Source organism: Mirounga leonina, unplaced genomic scaffold, assembly GCF_011800145.1.
Source record: "Mirounga leonina isolate KUSES-001 unplaced genomic scaffold, KU_Mleo_1.0 Mir_153, whole genome shotgun sequence".
NCBI classification, from domain to species: domain Eukaryota; kingdom Metazoa; phylum Chordata; class Mammalia; order Carnivora; family Phocidae; genus Mirounga; species Mirounga leonina.
The window spans coordinates 31,867,829-31,891,976 of record NW_023270387.1 but is presented as its reverse complement, the minus strand read 5'-3'; the positions used below and the strand labels follow the sequence as shown (position 1 = coordinate 31,891,976).

General features: G+C 33.8%; 1 protein-coding gene across 1 annotated transcript in view; it reads left to right on the top strand.

Annotated features, from left to right (window-relative positions):
• Nucleotides 1-24,148, top strand: part of CNTN5 (contactin 5) — a 603,313-nt gene that overhangs the window by 275,398 nt on the left and 303,767 nt on the right. Inside the window, exons 9-11 of the mRNA XM_035009452.1 lie at nt 5,753-5,889; nt 7,907-8,036; nt 10,085-10,235. Of these exons, the coding sequence (XP_034865343.1) occupies nt 5,753-5,889; nt 7,907-8,036; nt 10,085-10,235 (418 nt within the window). The remainder of the gene's footprint in view (nt 1-5,752; nt 5,890-7,906; nt 8,037-10,084; nt 10,236-24,148) is intronic.

The following is a 24,148-nucleotide window of genomic DNA, read 5'->3' as shown; positions in this document are numbered from 1 at the left end:
CCAGCAGGCTCTGCATGTCCCCACCTGGCTTTTTGTGCACTCACAGCTTTCAGTTTCAGTCTTGCAGCCTCAAAGGTGTTTTTGACTATTTGGGAGATTTATCAAGGGTGTTACTCAAGCCAGCTGCCCGTCTTGAGATTTCTGAAGCATCTTCTATCACAGCCAGTCTTGGCTCTAGGAGTCAACTGAGAGAGCTGTCCTTTGCCTAAAGCTATGCATGAAAATCAATTCCTAGTCTTTTATTTGTAGTCCTTGAATTACTGTCTCCTGCTGGTCTTGTAGTAGTCCCACTGTTTCTATAATTCTCTTTTAAGAATTTTTGGAGGGTGCCTGGGTGGCACAGTTGATTAAGCCACCGACTCTTGATTTTAGTTCAGGTTATCATTTCAGGGATGAGATTAAGCCCCATGTTGGGATCCACCCTGAACGTGGAGTCTGCTTAAGATTCTCTCTTTCCTCCCTCTGCCTCTCCTCACTCATGTCTCTCTCTCAAAAAAAAAAAATATATATTATTATTATTATTAATTTTAAAAAAGAATTTTTGGAGAAAATATTTTTATAGATGAATAATCAGGCTAACCTAGCAGATATAATCTTGGAATTTCCATGATTACTCACTAAAGATCAGAGTATTATGTTCTGTGTGCTTTTTAGCTGTTAGTACTATGAAAGCAAAAATGCTTTCTATGTTGGTGTTTCTATTTTACTGGGACCCATGAATGTATTCATATGCTGGACTAAAAGCATAGTCCAGAATAAAAGCTATCCCTTTCTTATAGTATGCTGTGTTTCCGCAGGTTTGCTAAAACCCTTTCTGTTTAAGTCAGTGCATTAGGTTTTCTGTTGGGATAGGGTCTCTGCAGTTCCTTCATCCTGTCAAAATCTTCCTACCAAGATGGTGTTCCACTGGTCTAGCTCAGCACTAGTAGGAGAGAACAAACAGCTTTACTGTTCATCTGTCTACTTTGATTTAGTACCATGTTTGACAGAATATTATTGACAGAAAACATGGATATCACAAATCTAAAAAGAAGAAAAAATGTAATAGTTCAATTCCCAATGTGTAATATATATATTACATATATTACATATTTATATATGTAAAAATAAGTCTCTGTACTGTCATTTCACTTGGCTCTTATAGTTTAAAGGATGAGCTATAGGATCTGTGTGTTTCTGTACTGATGTGCTATTAAATACTTTTGTACCATGAAAAATAAATAAAGAAGTGAAAATGAGGAGAGATTGAGGGACTAATGAAGGGAACAAACAGTTGCCAGGAACTTATTTCAGACACTACTGCAACTACTAGGTACTTTACGTGCATTAACTTACAGTAACTCTTAGAAATTAGTATTCCTGCTTGACAGATGGGGAAACCAAGGCCTAGAAAGGTTAAGAAGTTTATTACTACAAGATAATAGTAAGCTGTAAAACCAGATTCCAACTTAGAACTGGCAAAAACACCAGAATTTGATCTCCAACTATAAGATATTACCTCTCAGTGAAATATTGAGGAGCTGAGATAAGGCATGGGATAAGAATGGAGGGAGAGTACTTAATTCCTGTTTGCTCATCTTTTATTAATATTAGAGAAAAATGAAAATCCTCACCATTAGTTCTCATTCTCTGTTTTTCTTTTCTCCAGAGTTGTGTTTTTCTATATTAGGCATGATTTGAAAAGTATTTTAGCTGCTAGGGCACCTGAGTGGCTCAGTTGGTTAAGTGTCTGACTTTGCCTCAGATTGTTATCTCAGGGTCCTGGGATCGAGCCCCATGTCAGGCTGCTCCCCACTCAACAGGGAGTCTGCTTGTTCCTCTACCCCCTCTTCCTTGCTCTCTCTCTCTCTCTCTCAAATAAGTAAATAAAATCTTTTAAAAAATATTTTAGCCACTAAAATACACTAAATATTTACCATATAAGATAATACAAAATTGTATATTCCTGATTGAAAATTACATACACAAAGAAAATGTTTTCAGTCCTAGTTCTTTGGACAATGTATCTCACCTTGAGTTTTGTTGTCATAACAATATATTCACAGTTGATAGAAAAATGAAGCAATAGATTGAGGAGGTAAAGTAACCAGTATTTATAACCATTATATCATCATAGTAGCCCACTGAAATAGGAATTACCATGTATGGCTTACAGATGAGACTCATTAAACTCATTAAAGTAACTCATTCATGATCACATATTAGAGCAAGGTCAGGGTAGCATTGGATTTGAACCTACATTTACCCCCAACTGTATAATCTTTCCAGTATACCATGTTACGCCTCACTGGCCCACAGCTGAAAGTCCTAATATTAAAAATGATCTGTGTGGTTAAATATGTTGACTCTTCAACACTTAAAAGTACAGGAGCAATGAAGGAGGCCAATAACAATTAGCATTTATCAATAGGGGTTTTGAGAATTTCTAATGATAAGAGATAATAAGCAAGAGTTACTTTATGCACATCTGCTTAATGTTTTTAAAAATGTAACCTGGAGACTGATCTGAAGCTCAAATGAATTGCATAAATAGTTGTCAATATGCACTGCATCTGATGAGAATGTAACAGCGTCTGGGTTTAAAGTGTCATTCTTTTACCCCCAGAAATAGATGGCCTAACAAAAGATAGATCAAGAAGTTACTAGTTTTTTGTTTGTTTAATTCTAGAGGCAGTATAATAGGCCATTTTTATTTGTCGAATTGTTGGTAGAGTGAATTTGAGTATTTCTGCATCTGTCTCATCTACTAGATTTTCAGCTGACAGCAAACACACATTATAACATATTGATATCCTCAGTGTTAAGCATTGTGCCAATAGTGGTGTCCAATAAATGTGTGAAGAAGAAAAGGAAGCAGAAATTATTTCTTTTTAATTTCACTCATCAATTGGTGACAAATTTATTCTGGGATCAGGACTCCAAATTAGGCCAATTTTATAGAGTAATCCAAAATATCTTTGAAGAAATGTTATTTTGATTTCTAATTTTTTTATTTCCTAGATGACACAATCTATTTTTATTTTAATAATTTTTTCTTTCCTAATTTTTCATTTTAGTAACTTTTTAATATCTCTTTTCAATTTCTTTTTAACTCCCATTAACTGCATCTACCAGCATGAGTTATAGTACATTAAGAGACATATCAAATATAACTAACCTAAAATAAAAACATAAAAATATACATATATAACTAACCAATATCCTATAATTAATTTTATATGTGGGTCAGTGTTTTGTCTAAAATAAATGTATATGTCATGCCAACTTTGCTCTCGAGGATATTGCTATCTAGATGGAGTGTCAAACTATAAACAACTAAAAGATCCAATAACAGTTTAAGTCAGCAACAGCAGTAACAAGCTACCATGGTGATTATTTTCCAAGTGACTAAGAACTAAACATGTCCAAAGAAGGTGAAATGACCCCCTTTTGAGTTTAGAGTTAATAAACCTTAAATAATTTAGACTAAACCTAGAATTATTAGTAGAACTAAAAGAAACAAAGAAGAGAAGTAGAACATTCCGCATGAATTTAAAAATTTGAAGAAGATACAGGGTGTGCTGGGAAGATAGCACACCTGTATACTTGGATTACAAGGGTCATGAGTAGTATGAAATAAACTGGCAAAGTAGACTAGGAAAGTATACTGAAAATCCTAATGAGAAAGTAGAGTTTAATATTGCTTTTGTATCTTACCATTCCTATCAGTATTTTTTAACATATATGACAGGTAATTATAAAGGGAATGATTTTAGAAGCCAGGCACGAAAGTCAGTATTAATATTTGAAGCTTACCATGGTAAGATTTTTTGCTTGACAACTCCGAGGCTTGAAGTTGAATCACAGAGTGTGTTCAAAGGCCTACAAATTCTATGTCAGAGTAAGGCTCCTTAAAGACCAGACTATATTGCCTAGAAGACCAATGGGCTACTGAAAACAAAATTCCCATTTAGAGACCAGTAGAAGGCAAAACACATTATGAATGCAATAAATGCTTCCAACTCATTTTTTAATCTGCTGGAGTGGAATGAGAGAATTGTATGCTGCCTGAAGTCAGAAATATCTGACTTTGGAAGTGGTTACTATACCTTATTAACTGTTTGACCTTGGGTGAATTTTTTTAACCTCTCTGAATCAAAGTTTCCTGATTCATACAGTTAAATATATTTATTTTCAGGGTCAATGTTACAGGGATTAATTGATAATGTAGTTCAGTGCCTAAGATTAGAATTTAATAAATGAGAGTTCTTTTTCTCTTGCTCCTTCTCCTCCCTTCTAAACTGGTTAGGTTTTGGGCATCTGTTGTCCCTTTAGACCCACTATTACAGTATTCATGTGCAATTACCTTCAGTACATCTTCTTTCCTTTCTTGTGCTGTCATATCCTGTGGCACTGACTTTAGATTTCCTCTACAACACTGTAAAATCCTAAAAAAAGTGTAAGACATAGATGCTCCTATATCCCTAATAACCTCTAGGACTAAGAAAGGACTAAATAGTATGAGGTGAACGAATCAATGATCAAAGTCCTCACTATTACAAAGTAAAATGTTACTGGTTTATGCCAAAAAAAAGTTGCTAAAGAGAAACAATTCATTCAGTTCAATATTTTCTCATAGTTACTGTTTTAGTTGTTTCAAACAGAGTATTTGTAGACAGTCACTTGTTTTTCAATATTTTTATTTTAAAAATTACTCAATAAAGACACTATTCTGTATCTGACAGATTTTAAACAATTACATTATCTCTTTCTTGATTAAGTAATTTTCCTCTTGTAAGTTTGAAAATATTTTAAAAAGTTTTTGGGGGCGCCTGGGTGGCCCAGATGGTTAAATGTCTGCCTTCAGTTCGGGTCATGATCCTGGGGTCCTGGGATCCAGCCACACGTTGGGCTCCCTGCTCAGCGGAGAGCCTGCTTCTCCCTCTCCCTCTGCCTGCCACTCCCCCTGCTTGTGCGCTCTCTGTCTCTCTCTCTCTGCCAAATAAATAAATAAAATCTTTTTAAAAAATAAAAATAGGGTGCCTGGGTGGCTCAGTTGGTTAAGCGACTGCCTTTGGCTCAGGTCATGATCCTGGAGTCCCTGGATCAAGTCCCGCATCGGGCTCCCTGCTCAGCGGGGAGTCTGCTTCTCCCTCTGACCCTCCTCCCTCTCATGCTCTCTGTCTCTCATTCTCTCTCTCGCAAATAAATAAAATCTTAAAAAAATAAAAATAAATAAAAATTAAAAATAAAAATAAATAAAAAGTTTTTGGAGAATGCTAGTAAATATAGAAAAATTTTACACCAAGTGAAATTTGAATTTACAAATTATTTTTCCTATGCCATTCAGGTTCTTTTAGGAAAAACAAAAATAAAAAAGCAAAGCAGTTATTCAGTAAATAGACATGTTGTATTTTTCAGTTTGTGCTAACGCTGCCCCAATACCTGGAAAAAATTATGTCTCAAAGTACCTGATTTCCTACTGAACAAGGTCTGATATCTTGAGGATACTGTAGCCACAGCATAAACTGGGTAAAACAGTAAGATATACTTGATCTAGCTTACAAAGTGTTTTAAATCGTCAAAATATTGTCATTGCTCTATCTTTTTACATAGAGTTCTGTGTGAAATACAATGTGCTTCTTCCAAATACCTACAATTATGAGAATTGATCATTTTCTTTTAATGCAAGGAATACTTCCATATGAATTTTGAATTTGGTAATGTGTTTGAAAAATGAAATCACCTTTCTTTAATGCTTAAACTCTTATAGCTTATCCACACTGGGTGGAAAAACTGAATGACACTCAGCTGGACAGTGGGAGCCCTCTCCGATGGGAATGTAAGGCTACTGGAAAACCCCGACCCACATACCGTTGGCTGAAGAATGGGGTGCCTCTTTTGCCTCAGGTACTATTGGTAACTGCTAACCTTTTCTTGTGTAATTTTAACAGGATTTCACACAGGACAAACTATCCTCCTTTTGTCTTATGGAAAGTCATTTCTTATTACACCTTCTAATGTATTTGAAGTGAGAACTATAATAGACATAAAATAAAATTCTTTTTAATTACCTCATTACTTTTTTGAGTAATACATTGTTTCTTTAAATTTTATTCAATCCTATAAATTCATAGGAAAATATCAATCATTATCAGATTCATGGCTATTTCTAGCTGACTTTTAGATATCATCTAGTTTGTTGCTGTCACCTTGCAGATGGTGGAATTAAAGCCCAGGAAGTAAAGTGACTTGCCGAAGGTCACGTATCTAGTGAGAGATGAGACCATAATAGAATCCTAGCCTTCTATATCTTGGACAGGTTATTTCAATGACATCCTACTTAATAGGATTTAAAAGACTTAAATATCTTTTTAGTAAACCTATTGCATGTTTTTGAAATCAATTACTATTTAATTTTAGAATAATGGTAATAATTTTAGCTAACTCCCTTGTTGTGGCCTTTGCAGGAAGGAGGGCAAAGGGAGAATAGTTCAGTATGTATGGTCAAAATGGAGGGGTGGTATATAAAGTTGAAATTCTAAACATAAGTTCTGCCCAGGTCCTGCCACTACCAAGAGGCCTCTTGTCTGTCATTTACCTCTTTGGACTTCAATTTGCTCCTTTGTAAAATGAAGAGATTGGATAAGATCATCCCCACAGTCCCATCCAGCTCCAACATTCCATTATTCTAAAACTGGTTAGGCCCAAACAAAACACAATTACACAAAAGAAATACACAAATACAAAGAACTATAGAGCCATTAAATAAAACAGAGTATGAGAATCCTGAGACATTGGTTCATTGTCTCTTTCTCTAATTTTCTAGGGATACCAGATAAACCTTGAGAAAGGAATACACTGGTCATATTTTCTACTTTCAGCATCCAAGTAAAGTAAATCCCACTAGCAGATAATACTTCTGCAAAGTGAATAGTTTATTTTGAAAATTATGTAAAATTACTTGGCATCTCTGTTGATAGGTAAAGCACTGCTCACTAAAATTAAAAGAATGATTTGCTTGGCATTAAGTAGACAAGACACCTGGTTTGCTTAACAACATTTTAAATTTCAAATTCAATTTTGAAATGTGCTCTTGGCCTTACTTGACCTCAATTTGCACATGCTCAGTTTTGTGTTTTGTGTTTTTTTTTTTTTTAGATTTTATTTATTTATTTGAGAGAGAGAGAGTGAGAGAGAGCACAGAGTGGGGTGAGGGTCAGAGGGAGAAGCAAATTCCCCACTGAGCAGGGAGCCCGATTAGGGCTCGATCCCAGGACTCCGGGATCATGGCCTGAGCCAAAGGCAGCCACTTAACCAACTAAGCCACCCAAGTGCCCTAAGTTTTCTGACTTCTGTATTAAATTTTGTCTCATAATGAAGTTAATATTTTTTGACCAATAATTTTATACAGACTCCAGTTGCAGGGCAGTTTTTTTTCTGAGTTTGTTGGGAAGTGAGAAAAAGGTAAATTCCTAATTAGATTAATATTGTAAAGGGATTCTTGTTTTGACTTGGGCTATTTTTAACTTTGTCCCACTTGTCTACAGTCACAATTGTTACCAAAGGTCACATGTGAACCTCTTCTTCTTCTGTAAAATGAATTCAAATAAAAGCTTCATCTGCTGATTATACTTCACAAGCTGAGCTAGTATACCAAACAAAAGCTGCTCAGTATAAACACAAAACTGAAACTAAAACTCATAAGGATAACTACAGGAAAATACAGTTATAATATCTTTTCTGACCAAGAAATAGCTATAATTTACAAAAGACATTTTATAATGAGCAGTAAATTTGCAATGCTAAGTTGTTAAATAATGCTCAACTGCATTCATTGGAGGCTTTTTTTCCCTTGGTCTAGGAGAGAATAACCGCAAAATCTGTATGATTTTTTCACTTTCTTTATTTTTTTATTTTATTACAGAATAGGATTGAGATGGTTAATGGATTATTGATGATCCACAATGTGAATCAGTCAGATGCTGGAATGTATCAGTGTTTGGCCGAAAATAAATATGGAGTCATTTATGCGAGTGCTGAGCTGAAGATTCTAGGTATGCAATTTCTAAGTAAATAAATAGGAAAAATGTGTAGCTTATTTTCATGCTCTAATTCTTACTATACTGAAGTTTTATGATGTGATTGTAAAAACCTATTTTATGACTTGAAAAGAAATGTTTAATATTTACCCATACAGCTCTTACCTAATGGTAGGCAAGACAATACTCCAAGGTAAAGCACCCTCTCATCATGGGATATCAACCATTATCACCCTTACATGAAAGGGAAGGCCTTTTTGAGGCTGTCCAGCTGTCTCAGAGGGTTACACCTTGATAGGACACTAGCACTTCACTGGTTAAGTACTACAACCAGTGAGTCCATCCAGTGGAATAGGCTCCCCAAATTGAGCATGTTTGGGCCACTGAAAGGATTTTACTTTTTAGCATTCTAGTTTCCTAAATTTTGGTCTGGGAAATTTGTAATACAAAGAGAGAGACTTAAGTGATCACAACTCACTGTCTCCCAAAGTGAACAGGAGCCCACTGCTTGTTCTGCACTAAAATTCTCAAAGCACAATATTAACAGAAATACCCAAGATCTCAGGAATCTGGGAACTTACCATTTACATATCAGCTAAATGTAACACATCATAAATCAACTTATTGAATTATGAATGTTTGTACTTGAAATTTCTCCACATTATAATAAACCCACCTAAAATAGATAAAGGACTCCAAATTTCCATCTCCTACAGCCTAACCAATCAAATATGAATGTACTTTCTTGTTAACTTACACCCCAATATTTCTGAGTTTAAAAGCCAATTCAGGGGCAACTGGGTGGCTCAGTAGGTTAAGCATCTGAGATCTGAGCATCAGTTCAGGTCATGATCTCAGGGTCCTGGGATCAAGCCCCTTGTCAGACTCCCCACTCAATGCGGAATCTGTTTGTCCCTCTTCCTTCCCCGACTTGTGCTCTTTCTCTCTCTTTCTCAAATAAATAAATGAATAAAATCTTAAAAAAGAAAACTAATTCAGCCTTCACCTAGTTAATAGTTTATCCAGAAATACTCTCAAAAATGTCCTTTCTTATTCACTACACATATTTTCAAAATTACCTCTAATAAGTTCTGTTCCTAGTAAGCAAACAAAATCATTACCTGCAGTCACATAAAGTTCCTTCACTTTTCTTTCAATTCTTAACCCATCTCAATTATATACATATCTTTCTCATTATATACATACCTTTTAATGCTGTTGTGCCATGCACTATACTGTTGTATAATGGACATAAAATACTTATGAACTATCCATGAAGTTGTCAGATTGGTTTAAATAAATGCCTCAGATACAGTACACTTTTAAACGTATCTTTCAGGTTCTCTTTTAGATTCAAAAGTGTCTTTGTGTGTGTGTGTGTGTGTTTTTCTCTGTGTCACATGTTCTTTTAGTCCAGTATCCTGAACCCACAGCTGCCCACCAGAATTACTTGGAGAACTTCAATCAAAAATATCTTTGTGAAAATCTAGTGTAAACAATATTAATATTAATGAGTGATCAGACCTAGTTGAATAATTGCAAACAATGAAGTGAAATTTTTAATTGAAATTTAAATAATTCAATTTTTTTAATGTATTTTTTAAACTACATTTAATTTTGTATAATATTAAAGTAAAATATGCATTAAGACTCACAGATAGGAAATGGATGACACAAGATTACCTTCTCTACAGGTAACCCCCATTTTTCCAAAGAAAGCCCCAGATAGACTTTCTTGGGCAACCCCTTCACCTTTTGCTCAAGGTGTTCATTAGTCTTTCACAATTAAAAGTGATAATCATAATTAAATCATGTCAATTTTTTGAAACCGTCTTTGTCTGTGAGCCCCACATTATATGAAACCATTACCTGCAAACAGAAAGAGCATCCAATAAGATATTAATTAAGTATAGGTTTAAATTTTGAGGTAGTGCCTTTTACTTGTGTAGATATCCTGTGATTTTATTAGAAATGTGTCCTAAAGAGTTGCAAAATCTTGATGAATGATCCATTAGAGGTTATTGCCATTGCTTCTGGTAGAATTAATATTTTCTTTTTCATAGCTTCAGCTCCTACTTTTGCACTGAATCAACTGAAGAAAACAATAATTGTTACCAAAGGCCAAGAAGTCATCATCGAGTGCAAACCCCAAGGCTCTCCAAAACCAACCATCTCTTGGAAGAAGGGAGATAAAGCAGTGAGAGAGAATAAAAGGTTAGAGGTCTATTTCATAATTCAAACTCTTAACATCAAACTTTTTTGAAGTTGCAGGTGGTACAGAGTATACAAGAAAGAGTTTTTCAGTAATTTGAACCATATTTCATGAACAGATTAAAATATGATTTTGTCTACATAGTGATTGAAAAGCACCCAAAGTTCTATTTCAATATGGTCAGACTTCTTTGCCTACATGGTGTTTCAGCACCAATGGGAATTTCACCAGGTTATAAAGAAAGCAAACACGTTCATTAAGCTAGTTACTTTGGTTTCACTTTAAGTCTGCAGATTTGGAGATTCACAAGTTATCTATAATAATTTTTAGAGGTTGTGTCATTATTTTAAGGTTAATATTTTTAAATGATATAAGGATGGATCTTTTGGATAATCACTTATGGCAGAGTACTTTCAAGTGAGATTTGTGTCTAGGTTTGCCCTCTTTTTTTCAATCTTGTTGAGGTAAAATAATATAGGATACTTCAGTTGCCACAGGCAAATGAGAAATGTACAGAGGAATATTTATTATGTAAATATTTGGTTTTGGTAAGCAAAACCAAAGGACATCACAAGAGTACAAATGGAGAAAAATTATGAGAGAATCAAATCATGATAGGACTATGTATGCCAAGATCAAAAGCCTGTTCTCTACTAATCATTAACATACTGGTGTTGCAAATGGTGATTCAGATTTGACAAAATAATATCCTCTATTATGTTGAAATAAGGTTGCATAGGTCATTTAAGTTTTGTTTTTCATTTGACCTATAAGGATAAAGAGTTTATGCCTTATTTTATGTCTGCCTGGATCTAAGTAATCATATAGTAAAAGTTAATTTATGTCAGTATTAGGGGTCCATTTGAATAATTCTTTAGGTAATTTTGGAATATTTTGGTGAAATATTTGAAAATTTTCTTTAGAAATTTGTTTTTTCCCATCCTAATCTGAAAAACACTGATTTAAATTGCCTTCTCAGATGAGATTTACAGACTGATTGGGTTTAGTTCAGGCACAAGGATGGATGATGCCTGGAAAGGGTGATATCTGGGATTGAAAAGGGTTATACTGGGTATCTAGTTTTGAAAGATAATTTATCTTTGTTACTTGAGGCAGGAAGCAGGGCAAAATCACAAACTGTGAGATCAATGTTACATATGGTTGAATTGCATTTGGTTGAATTGCTTAGAGTGGAGTTGATTTTTTTTGGTATTGTTGCTCATAGAAATTAAAAAAAAAAAAAAACCTGCCACAACCCTTATTAAAGCAGAAGAAAATATTTTTTGTATAATATGATAAATAATTTAAATTGTTTGATTATCATTTTATCTGAATGAACTGAAAATTTTTATATCATCAAAATGTATTTGTCCTATTGGTATAAGCCACTGCATCTGAAATGCATTACTTTGTGTCGTTTGTAGGTGGCATGTGAGTCTTGTCCTGTTTATTTCAGTTCACCATAGAATGTTTCTCAGCAAGTATTCAGACATCACATGATGAGTCTTTTTTTTTTTTTTTTTTTTTTTGCGAGAGAGAGAGAATGAGACAGAGAGACAGAGAGCATGAGAGGGAGGAGGGTCAGAGGGAGAAGCAGGCTCCCTGCCAAGCAGGGAGCCCGATGTGGGACTCGATCCCGGGACTCCAGGATCATGACCTGAGCCGAAGGCAGTCGCTTAACCAACTGAGCCACCCAGGCACCGCATCACATGATGAGTCTTAAAAATTAGGTGGCATCTCATTTGTAAAGGCAAATGTATTGAGAGAGGAACAGGATTATGAATTTTCTGTTACAACAAATATAAAGATACTAAACTTTTTTTTTCCATAAGTTGAAAAACAGTTTGTAAATTTTCCAGTTTTGTTGATTCCTTTTCTCCTCACTTCTATCCCCTCAGGCTAGTGGGACAAATACACTGGTTTCAAATTCAGATCACTCAATTTTCCAAATGTCAAATACTTCTGGTCAAAGTGCCATTCAGGAAGGAGGCTAAAATGTGAAATATTTGTATTTTTATTTATTCAAGTAAAAGCAAGACTGGTCCACATTTAATCAGCATTTTGCCTACTCTGATCTGTATGTTTATGTTTATAAACTGCTTTAGTTTAGTAACTCCAGAAGCATTTTTATATTTAAAATCGGCAGGCACACTTGCAAAATATTGTTTTTACTAATGTACAATTTGTTACTTTATTGTGTAGTCCCAGGTTTCATGAAGAATACAATCTATTTAGATATAAAAATATTAAACACTCAAGTATTAAAATAAGAGGATAAGATGTAAATAGCAATAGAAAGAATTCCATAAAGCATTGTAAGAAGACATATGTAGATATTTGAAAAACTGTGCATTCTAAAAATATGAATGGAAACTTTAAAATTTCAAATGTACACATTATACATTCTTTAAAATAGAATACCAGTTACATATGACACCTTATTTTCTTATAGAAATTTTAGTTTACCTCTCTCTGTTATAAAGCATACCACCTAATAAGAGTTGTGAATATAAATTTAAGTGGAAAGGGAGGTATTAGAAAACTGTTAAGGTTTTGAAAAGTTTATGTCATGTATATTTCACATTAGGAATACAGATTCAAATCATGGTTTATTTTCTTGAAATACAAGTATATTTACTATTCATGTGATCTACATCAAATAGGTTCCCCACTCATCCAACCTATAATAATTGGAAAAAATGTTAAATGAATTAGTCTTGTCCTTCATTCACAATTTTCACAGTTATTTTGGATTCATTTCAAATTAAAGATTGAAACAGCAAATGGCAATTTCCTATGTGGGCATATAGAGATGAATATTATATTGGAGGAAAGGAGCAAAAATAATAATGTATTATAAAAGAAACATTCGAATGTGAAAAATACAGCATTTCAAAAGCGTAAAATTATGTCCAGTGCAATAGCATAAAAATGTAATGAAAGATGTTAATTGCAGAAAAATGTCATTTAATTATTTGAAAACATGTCAGAAACTCAAATTTAAAAAAAGAATTTAAACCTATGGTCAATTGCAATTTAACTCTAAACTGTAAATGCAATGTCATAACAACTGAAAATTAATAGTTAATCATTTGTTTCATCAACAAAATGCCAAAGGACATACTGACTTTTCTTTTTCTGCCAAATTTTGGTTGAATCTTTCAAATTTTGCTTTGTTTTGTTTGTTTTGGAAAGGGATCTTCTTTGTTTGTTTTTTTTTTCTTTTTTTGTATTTATCTGTTCTACTAAAGAAATACTTAAATCATTATCCAAAAATTTAAAATTCAGTAAATAATAACTAGAACACAATATAACTTTTAGAAGAAATCTGATTAACAAAGAAGTTGCCTACTGGGGCGCCTGGGTGGCTCAGTCCTTAAGCGGCTGCCTTTGCCTCAGGTCATGATCCCAGGGTCCTGGGATCCTGCTTCTCCCTCTCCCATTCCCCCTGGTTGTGTTCCTGCTCTCGCTATCTCTCTCTGTCAAATAAATAAAATCTTAAAAAAAAAGATGCCTACTTATATATTACAAAATATTTCACTCATTTGGCCATAAATGACACACCTAAAGTATATAAGAAAAAAGGCTACAGGGGCACCTGGGTGGCTTGGTTGTTAAGCATTTGCCTTTGGCTCAGGTCATGATCCCAGCGTTCTGGGATCGGGCCCCGCATCAGGCTCCCTGCTCGGTGGGGAGTCTGCTTCTCCCTCTCCCACTCCCCCTGCTTGTGTTCCCTCTCTCACTGTGTCTCTCTGTCAAATAAATAAATAAAATCTTAAAAAAAAAAAGAAAATAGGTTATATTAGAATTTGAGTTCTGTGTAGTTATTTCTTGTTTAGATCACAGAATGTTCAATATGAACTGCTGCTCACACAGTAAAACATATTATTATTAATAATGATGACTGCTAATAATTCCATAGCAGTTATAATTTATGAAGCACTTTAACATTGTGGGTAACAGTATAACCCAATGTATAAAACAAGACTTAGTTGCACTGCTTATCCTGCAGACTATGAGGTTTCCTTATAAAATTAATTTATTTCCTTACTTACAAAGCTAGAATTCAAAAGAGTAACACATTGGGTTGTGAGAATTGGAAGAAATTTTGTAAAATACGCTGGCTAGTGTAATAAGTGCTCAATGAATGTTATTTGTGATGATGTTGATGCTGTTCATGCTGGTGGTAGTGATGGTGGTGATGATGATAGCATCATTTGAAATTTTGATTCTTTGAATACTGACATATATTTCTGTCTTTCTTTCTCCGGTAGTTAAGGGAACGGATTCTAAAGATTTAAGTTATTATCTGGGATTAAAGGAGTGATAAATATGTTATTCATTAATCTATGTCTCTAAATTGATATTCTTTGCCCATCAGAGCTCCACATCTACACTTCTCATCATTCAGGCATAGCCATTCTCATCAGCCTTACCTACTCCTAGTTCAGTATCTCTCAGATAGTTTCTGATAGCAGACTGAGCATTTACTTGTTCTGTAATCAGCATTATAGGCCAGGTACAAATAGGCGAATATATGTGGAGAGTTAATGGAAACAGAGAAACCTTTTAAAGAATGCTTTTACTCTTTCTCTTTTTCTTTTTTCTTTTCTTTTTCTTTTAAGGAAACTCCAGGTTTTGCCCCATCACTTTTAAAGATCACCAACACACATTCCTTTAGATTTCTTTATCAATCATATCTGTTTTCATAGTAAACTAATAAGCTCCAAGAGTACTAAGACGTGAAATATTCCATGGAGATTTTCTCCTCTAGTATACTTTCATTCAAAATGTTCTGCTCATCAAACTCATATTGGATTTTCACTTCAGCTCATTATTTCCATTACTTGGCCATTAACTTTTGTTAAAATATAATCACCCAGAAGCACTCCAGCAGTGCACAAATATTAAGCCTTCATTATTACATGTTCAATTTCCTGTACTTTTTGTGGACAAAGACAATCTTGGCCAAAATGAAGAATATATACTTTTTGGTAAAGACACAGGTTTTTTGTTTTGTTTTGTTTCCTTTCCATCTGCATAAAAATAAATTATTATTGAACCCCGTGGAATATGACATACATGTTTAAAAATTATTTACAATTATTGAAATATCAAACTGGTTTAAGTACCAGTTTTCATTTCTAGGCAATGGGGGTACCAGTTACAGAGATAATGGACTATAGTTCAAATGAGTGCTAAAGAAATCCTGCATCCAAAAAAATGAAAATTATCCTATGGAGGGGAAGTATTATGGTGTAATTTTGCTTTTATGGGACTGTCCAAAGTCCTTTGTAATATTTCCCTGCTCACCAAAGGAGCTTCAGAACAGTGAAGTTTTCAACTTACTCATTTAACACACACAGAAAATTGCACTTGATGTACCCATTAGTTGACTTCTAGTGGGAATTCATGTTGTGTTTATTAGGCAAAAATGATCAGACTTACATACTGACTTACAGACATATGAAAAAATATATTTGTAGTGCAAGCCCTAAAAGACACTGTTACTGAGGGGGAAATAGGGTCTTCTTTTTCTAAGGAAGAAGAGGAATTCATGGGGATAATTAGGGTCTCCTTTCTGTCCCTTTGTTTCTACCTACATGCTGTGTTTGCTAATGAACAAGCTGTTTTGTTGTTTCCTCTGTGACAATGTCTTTTACATATTAAGAACATAAAACAATGTAGACCCTAGGTATCTTGGGGTTTTTCTTGGTGTCTAAGAAATTGTATAATGAGAGAATATGAGCATTCATATATCAAGAATATATCACTTCACTTCCTTTGCAAATTGAAATCTATGCTTTCAAAGGAAATAAAATGATCAAAATGACATTATTTATCTAAAGAAAGAGAAGCTTGTTAACTGACTTCATAAGATCTATGAACTGCTTACAATATATACAAGGTGTTAACGCTTAGGGATGGTGACATGTTGTTCTATAAGTCCACCAAGTTTAAGGAGATGACAGGAAAGAAGAAAATGACCTCACATTCATTGTGATGAAGTTAGGATGCTGACTTCCTGGTTTCAATGAAAACTAATGGTAGAAGGCTCTGCCTGATTAACCTTCACCACCTTCCCTTAAAAATGCTAGTAAAAACACAAAAGGAGAAAAAAATGCATTCATAGCAGCATTAGAAATTATGAATATAGATAAACAAATTATTGGCCTCTAAGAAGAATCACCCCTTCAGGTAAAAATGTGTTCAATTAAGAAATGATCAATAGCTTGTTCAAGCCTAGACCTCTGAAACTCAGCAAAACCAATATAAGAGCTAGTAGAGGGAATCTTTCACAACCTCCACTTTATTTCCATATCTACTAAGTTCAGTAATTGAGCCTCACTACAAAGCTTGGCTTGAAAACCTGTATTACATGGAAGCCATTCTGTAAGGTGGCAAAATATTACTCTCCCTATTCCACCCTATCAACATTAAATTCAAAATAAATTTGGAGATTATGAATCCAGCAATGGGATGAGAGAAGACATAGATCCTATGATTTAAGTGATTCATAAATAAACAATGATGTCAATAAGTAGTGATATACATGAAAAATATTGAATATAGATGGAGAATATTGAAATCAATGGATTCTGGAAATCATATAATTCTATGTATTGCTTCTAGCCAAAGAAGATATACACACTCTTTCCAATTTTCCAGGAGTCACATTACCTCTACACAAGATGTGAAAGGATGGGAAGCAACATTTTGACTTAGTATAGTTCAGTTGCATTTGAGTCCTAGTAACCTCTGAACATCTGACATGGTTTGTTCAACTGACTGGTGTCAAGATTAATGTTTGAGGAAGAGACTCTGGGGCACTGACAGAAAAAGCAAAGGGAGATAAGGAAAACCAAGAACATTTCCAACAGATAAAACCAGGCCTAAAAACATGGAAACATAAAAGAGTATAAAGCACAAAGACTATAAATATATTATAAATTGTTCATAGGTTATCTCTAAGAGATGGATTATGTATAATTTTAATTTTGTGCTTTTCTGTATTTTACAAATTATATATAATTATTATATATAATTGTACATATACAGTTGTATGTACAATACAAATTGTATATAATTATTTATATAGTGGGCTAATCAGTTGTATATAAGGAAAGTTAAGGTAAACACTAAAAATCTGTAGAAGAAACTTTCTTAAGATAAAATCACATATATTTCTAATCATATAGTTCAAATAGTTTTATTTTGATCTGAACATATGAAGATAAAAATACTAAGCCATTCTGCTACATTTTTTCCATCTTCAAAGAGAGAAACTACTTGGTTTTGAAAACAATTCAAACTGCTTGGCCTAGTCTTTTAGAGGTTTATTATAGGAGAATTAATGTTATTTGCCCTAGAGATTCAGTTTTAATTGCATTTGAATAGATCCTTCTCCTATTCTAACATCCTTTCAATCAACAGTCCAATTGAACAAACCTTCACTCAACAGAAAATTAGATTTTCAAACTAATAATATATGTTAACTCTTCTACCCTGCGTTTTCCTTTCTTTCTTTTTTTTTCTTTTTGACAATGCTGAAGTTTAGCCCTTAAAATGTCTCAAGTAGCAAACATCCTAAATTGTGCTTTTCATTTCTCTCCATTCTCCCCCTCCCCATATAAACCATGCCTCTCTATATAGCTAGAAGAATTTTTCCAAAGCACACCTTTGACTGTGTCATCCTCCTCCTGAAGCTACTGATCTGAATCTTCTATTGAATAAAACCATAATTCATGAGTGTATTTGAGGTTCTCCATATTTTTCCACATTTATTCATTAATCCATCTAATAAATACAAGGTTGAACTATATAAACTATATGCCATTTTTTTGTCTGTTAAAAATGAGTGAATAGGAAAATTTCATACGGTTCTACCTAATATTTTAAGGGCCTATATGTTATAATGCTTGATGCCAGGAATGGAGTTAGGAATAAAATACACAAGGTACTACTAACATGGAGTTCAGGGTCTGTACCTGTCTGTTCAACTATCTTTCTCTCTTCATGTGTTTGCTCTCTACCCATTTCTGTCATGCACCCCAAAAATCCTAAATATTGTAGCTTCAAACTACATGAATACTCACAATTCCCCAAAACAGCTTCTTCATTTTCTCATCTGATAATCTTGACTCAAACTTACCCCCTTTCTCTCCTCCCTTCCTTGTAGCTTGCTGGTCAACTTTAATAACATTTGAAATCCTAACTCAAAGGAATAGACTCCCTTCTTTGTTTTCTCACCTTTAGGAATGCTCAAGCTAATATAATTACCAAGAAGCTGTAGTTGGTAGGAAGTTAGATAAATGATTTAAATCAACTTCTAACATTTAATTTAGTTTCCTTATGTGTCAGTTCACAGCCCTCTTACTTAGATGTTGTCATCTCTGACATACATATTTTGAAATTTAAACTCAAAGGGATAGGGGCGCCTGGGTGGCTCAGTAGATTGGTCATCTGCTTTTGGCTTAGGTCATGATCCCAGGGTCCTGGGATTGGGCCCGAGTTGGGCTCCCTGCTCAGCGGGGACTCTGCTTCTCCCTCTGCCCTTCACCCTGCTTGTGCTCTCTCTCCCTCTCTCTCTCTCAAATAAATAAAATCTTTAAACTCAAAGGAATAAAGTGACTTGTTCAAAATCATCCATCACAAGGAAGCTTTAAAACCAAGCTTGCTGCTAGTCAATGATTCTGTGATGATTCTAACAAATTGTTTAACAATGATGTTGCATTTCAATCTACATGGAGAATAGTGATGGAATTCCTTCTTGTGTGATAAGGATTCAGCTTCCCAGTCTATACTCAAAAGTTGCATAATCAACTTTATAAGCTCTTTCACACACACACACACACACACACACACACACACACACACACATTCTCATGCTCCTCACAAAGTCGAGAAAATCCTCCAAATAAAGAACCTAATTTAAATCTAATTTTGCTTCCAGTAAAAGACATGGTACCCAACTAAAAACTAAAACATAGTGGCCAAAATTGCATATTACCTTTATTTTTCTCTTTCTACATTTTACTTTGTGGATTGATATTGATTGGCAACCCAATTATAAGAAATATTTATTGTCCTTTTTTTTCAATGATGTATTGATCAATTGATCAAATGTTACACACAAAATAATTCTAAAGATGGCATTATTGTGATGCTTCTACTTTGTGCTTTTATACTTTTCCCATTGTAGATCCACACTGTTTTGAGTGGTATTCAATGTTTCTAAACTTGGTCTCCCTCAGACAATAAATAACCCCAAATAATTCAAATTTACTGAGAAACAATGTGCTCAAACCATGCCAAATAGTTGAATGGGAATGGAAAAACAAAAGAATTCTCACATTTTTCAAATGATTCTATCTTCAACAGTATGTTTAGATAATATAACATTTGATCTCAAATCTTTACATTCGTTCATTTGAACACAGAAGACATGCATGTAAGAAAGCCTCAAATTATCTGTTGCTAATATTTCTCAAATTTAGGGTTACAAAAAATCTAAAAGTTCCTTTTCAAAGGTCTTCAATCGTTTTTTTCCTGATCTTAGCACAAGTTTTTCTTGTTTCCACTTTAGAAAAAAGAAAATGTTAAATATAACAAAATAAGCCTTAACTCCCAACGGAGGTAACACTGAAGAAGTCAGTTAATTTAAAGTGTAAATGCCAACAAGATAATCCTGGCTCTGTTGTGCTATGAATACCTCTAGTTTGTAGCATTAAATCACTAGCTAATTACCAATTTAGCAAACAGTTCATAAATTCTACTTCTAACCATGGTTCATTTACCCCAGTTACTATGAATTGCTGCACAAGTTGCCTGGTTATACTCTCCACATAGGCACAACTTGAACAACCCATTAATTACTTAAAGGTTTTCTTTTCCAAAAGCCCCCCAAACTACAACTTTCAGCTTAATTTGTCCTTAATACAAACAACATCTAAAATACTTGGGAATTCAAGAATCCATGTATATGCTACTGACTGATCCTACTACCTCCCAAGTGACTGTTCATTGAATATAAAATAGTGAAAGAGAGAAGATTCCGAGAATGTTTAGAAGAAAGTATTTTATAATGGAGATTTTTAGCTTCCTCTGAGAGTTACATAGTCACTTCTTTTCAGTTTTTGCATAAACCATGATCTAATTTAACTGTGGTTGAGTCATAAGGGGAATTAGAATGACAACCTTGATGACAATGAAAAACCACCTGCAGATCATTTTCATAGAAATAACCTAAACAAATTTTATTGTTAGCATTCTTACTTTGCTTTGCTTGAGTAACAAAATTATTTATGAATTGATAGATGGATAGATAGATAGATAGATGATATGAAAATATAAGATGACCTCTATGTTTTTAGTTGTATCTGGAGGTTTCAGGGTACCAATTTGTTTTTGTTTCTCTTTCTAGTTGTAGATGGTAGCTCCACTTCTCTTTTCCCTAATACCATATTATCTAGACACTCTTCTACTCAATTCAGTTTATTTCAGTGAAAACAAAATTTATTTCAAAATATATTGAATGTAAGATACTATGTCAGTCATTCCAAGACAAGTAAGAGAGATTTCCATTCCCAAATGAGGCACCTACCTAATAGGCAATAAAACTAATGCATAGATAACTATAACACAAGATATTTAAGGTAATAATAACATAGGTTTATTAACACAGGATACATAATAGATCTTATTTAAGTATTATTAACAGGATATTTAAGATAATGATAAAATAACTACCCTTTATTGAGAACTAGCTATTTTATATATGCCTTGCTTTATTTCCACCCTCACAATAAGGTAATATTGTAAGGAAGATATAATCATTCCTGTTTTAAATAAAGTAATTGAGTCATAAAGAGAGGCCACGCACACAGGAAGTTGGAGAATCAGAAAGAGAGCCCAATTCTCTTTGGATTCAAGTCAATTCTTGGTCTATTCCATTGTACAAAATCTTTGAGAGTTAAGAAAAAAGAAAAAATCTTGATGGAAGATGAGAGAAAACTTGGATGAACTGCCATTTGAAATGATCCTTGAATAGGATTTTGACATGTAGAGGTGCAATGTGTGTGTGTGGTTTTTTTTAAAGATTCGTTAATTTTTCTTTGAGAAAGAGAGAGAAAGAGAGAGTGTGCATGAATGAGGGTAGTGAGGGGCAGAGGGAAAAGGAGAGAGAGAATCCTCAAGCAGACTCCCCACTAAGTGTGGAGCCTGACGGGGAGCTTAATCATCATGACCCTGAGATCATGACCTGAGCCAACAAGAGTCAGACACTTAACCAACTGAGCCACCCAGCTGCCCCAGAGGTGGAATATATTTTAGACAATTCAGAATTTGCAAAAACAGTCATGAATACAAGACACATTTGTGAAAAGTAAATATTATTATTTGGCCAGGTATGGATTATGTGTCGAAATGGAAATAAGCTGGGAAGATTGAATAGCTGAGGACAAATTGAGGAGAATTGGAAAGACAGATTGAATTTATGTTTAACTTAGTAGCCAAAGGGTAGTCTTTGAAGGATTCAATTCACATCTATTTTGGGGCATCCACTTTTATTATACAATTTTTAAAATTATATTTATGTTCTGTGTAACAGAAAACTGCACCCATCTTCCTAAAAGAAAAAAATAATAAATGATGACTTAAATATAAAATATATAAATAAATATTATTTAATGTCTTGATTTTATCAATGAGCTGGCAAGAAAGTCAGGAGGAAATGTTAAAGCCAAGATCTGAGCTTATTCTGGTGATGAAGTCATGTCCGGAAGCTGATTTTCACCTCTAGGGCATTTGCTGACATTAAGTATTGGTTTTCATATGTTGGTGGGCTGAGAAGGAAAAAGACAAAGCTTGGGGCATGCCTCTTATAAGGCTAGGTCCACAAATGGCTACCACTGCACCATAAAACTAAACATTATATCAATCCACTCAGAAAACCATAAAAACAATTATTGATCTTGTGTCTTAGTTCTGAATGAAGAGGGGATATCTTCCATTTAGGTGTTGTAATTAAGGGCCAGCAACCCTAATTTATACTACATAGTTCAGTGTAAGACTAAACAAGACATGAACCCAGGCACTTGAGGTACAATGATGAATGAAAGCAGTGGAAGTATTAATATGTAGGTAAAGGTAAACAAAAGTTGTCATATAAAACAATAATATTTTTAATCTCAAAGCCTAGGGGGGAAACAAAGACTTGAAAACAATAACACGAGATATATACTAATTTTATACTAATATTTATACTACTAATATATACTAATATTTATATTAGTAATGTATACTAATATTTATACTACTAATGTATACTAATATTTATACTACTAATGTATACTGCTAATGTGCCTCATCTGAGGCACAAACAAAAAACATGAAATAATTTAGTAAAAGTATCCTTAATCACTAAGACATTAGTATAATTATTGAGCTAAAATAAAAATCTAACAGTCATATGTTTAAAGCATAAGAAAATAGGAAAGGTGGAAGTTAAAGATTTATCAGTTAAATACAAGCACCCAAAAAACTTATTTAGCTGTATCAATATCAGAAAAATACACTATAAAAGAAGCATAAGGATGGTTACTATATAATGCATACTTAGAGTGATCAAACAAACATAAGAATTTTAAATCTGTACCTATCTCATAACATTGCCTCAAAATATGAAAATAAAAATTAACAGTTCTATAAGGAAAAATATGTGAATCCACTATCAGAGCTAATTTAACATATCTCCCTTGTATTCCAGAACTTAGAGGAAAATTTATGGCTTTATGTACTTACATTAGAAAAGTAGAAAACTGAAATTAAAAAACTAAGCATCTATCTTAAGAAGTTAGGAAAGGAACATGAACAGAGAGTAAACAAGAAAATAATAAAAACAAAATTAATTAAACTACACACAAGTATCAAGCACAAATGGAAGATTGATAAAGCCAAATATTGGTCCTTTCAAAAGACTGAAAAAAATACCATGTTTCTAGTGATCTAGAAAATGAGGGAAGATACAAAAAAAAAAAGAAAAAAGAAAAAAATGGAAACATAAGCACAGATTCTGCAAACAAACTGAAAAGGTAATAAAAGATTGTGAGGAGTAATTGAATGTCAACAAAGTTGAACACTTAAATAAAATGGATAAATAAAACATAATTCCCATGGGGCGCCTGGGTGGCTCAGTCGTTAAGCGTCTGCCTTCAGCTCAGGTCATGATCCCAGGGTCCTGGGATCGAGCCCCGCATCGGGCTCCCTGCTCAGCGGGAAGCCTGCTTCTCCCTCTCCCACTCCCCCTGCTTGTGTTCCCTCTTTCGCTGTGTCTCTCTCTGTGTCAAATAAATAAATAAAAATCTTAAAAAAAAAAAAAAATTTCCGAAGCTGACTCAAAAGAATTGGAAAATCTAAATAGTCTACTATTATATTATTGTTAAAAAACATTTACATGCACACAGTCAAAAACCTGTAGGCCTAGACATCTTTACTTGAAAGTTCTACCAAAGAATAAATGATTCCAATCTTATACAGCTATTTCAAAGTATAGAAAAGAGAGAGTAACCTTACTAACTAAATCTAACAAGGAGAGTATGAGAAGTAAAAATAAAAACCAATCACTCTCATGAGCATAGATAAAAAAGTTCTAAATGAAACATTTGCAAATAGAAAACAGCAGAATCTAAAAAAAGATACTGTGTAACCAAGTTGAGCTTCACATAGGAAACCAATTTGGTTTAACATGGGAAAAACAATTAATGTAATTTACCACATTAAAGAGTAAACAAGAAAAATGATAAGGTTATCTCAATAGAATAGAAAAAAGCATTTGATCAAATACAACATTTATTTATGATTTGAAGAAATCTCCTAGTATCTAAGGGGGATAAAAGGAACTTCCTAAACCTCTAAA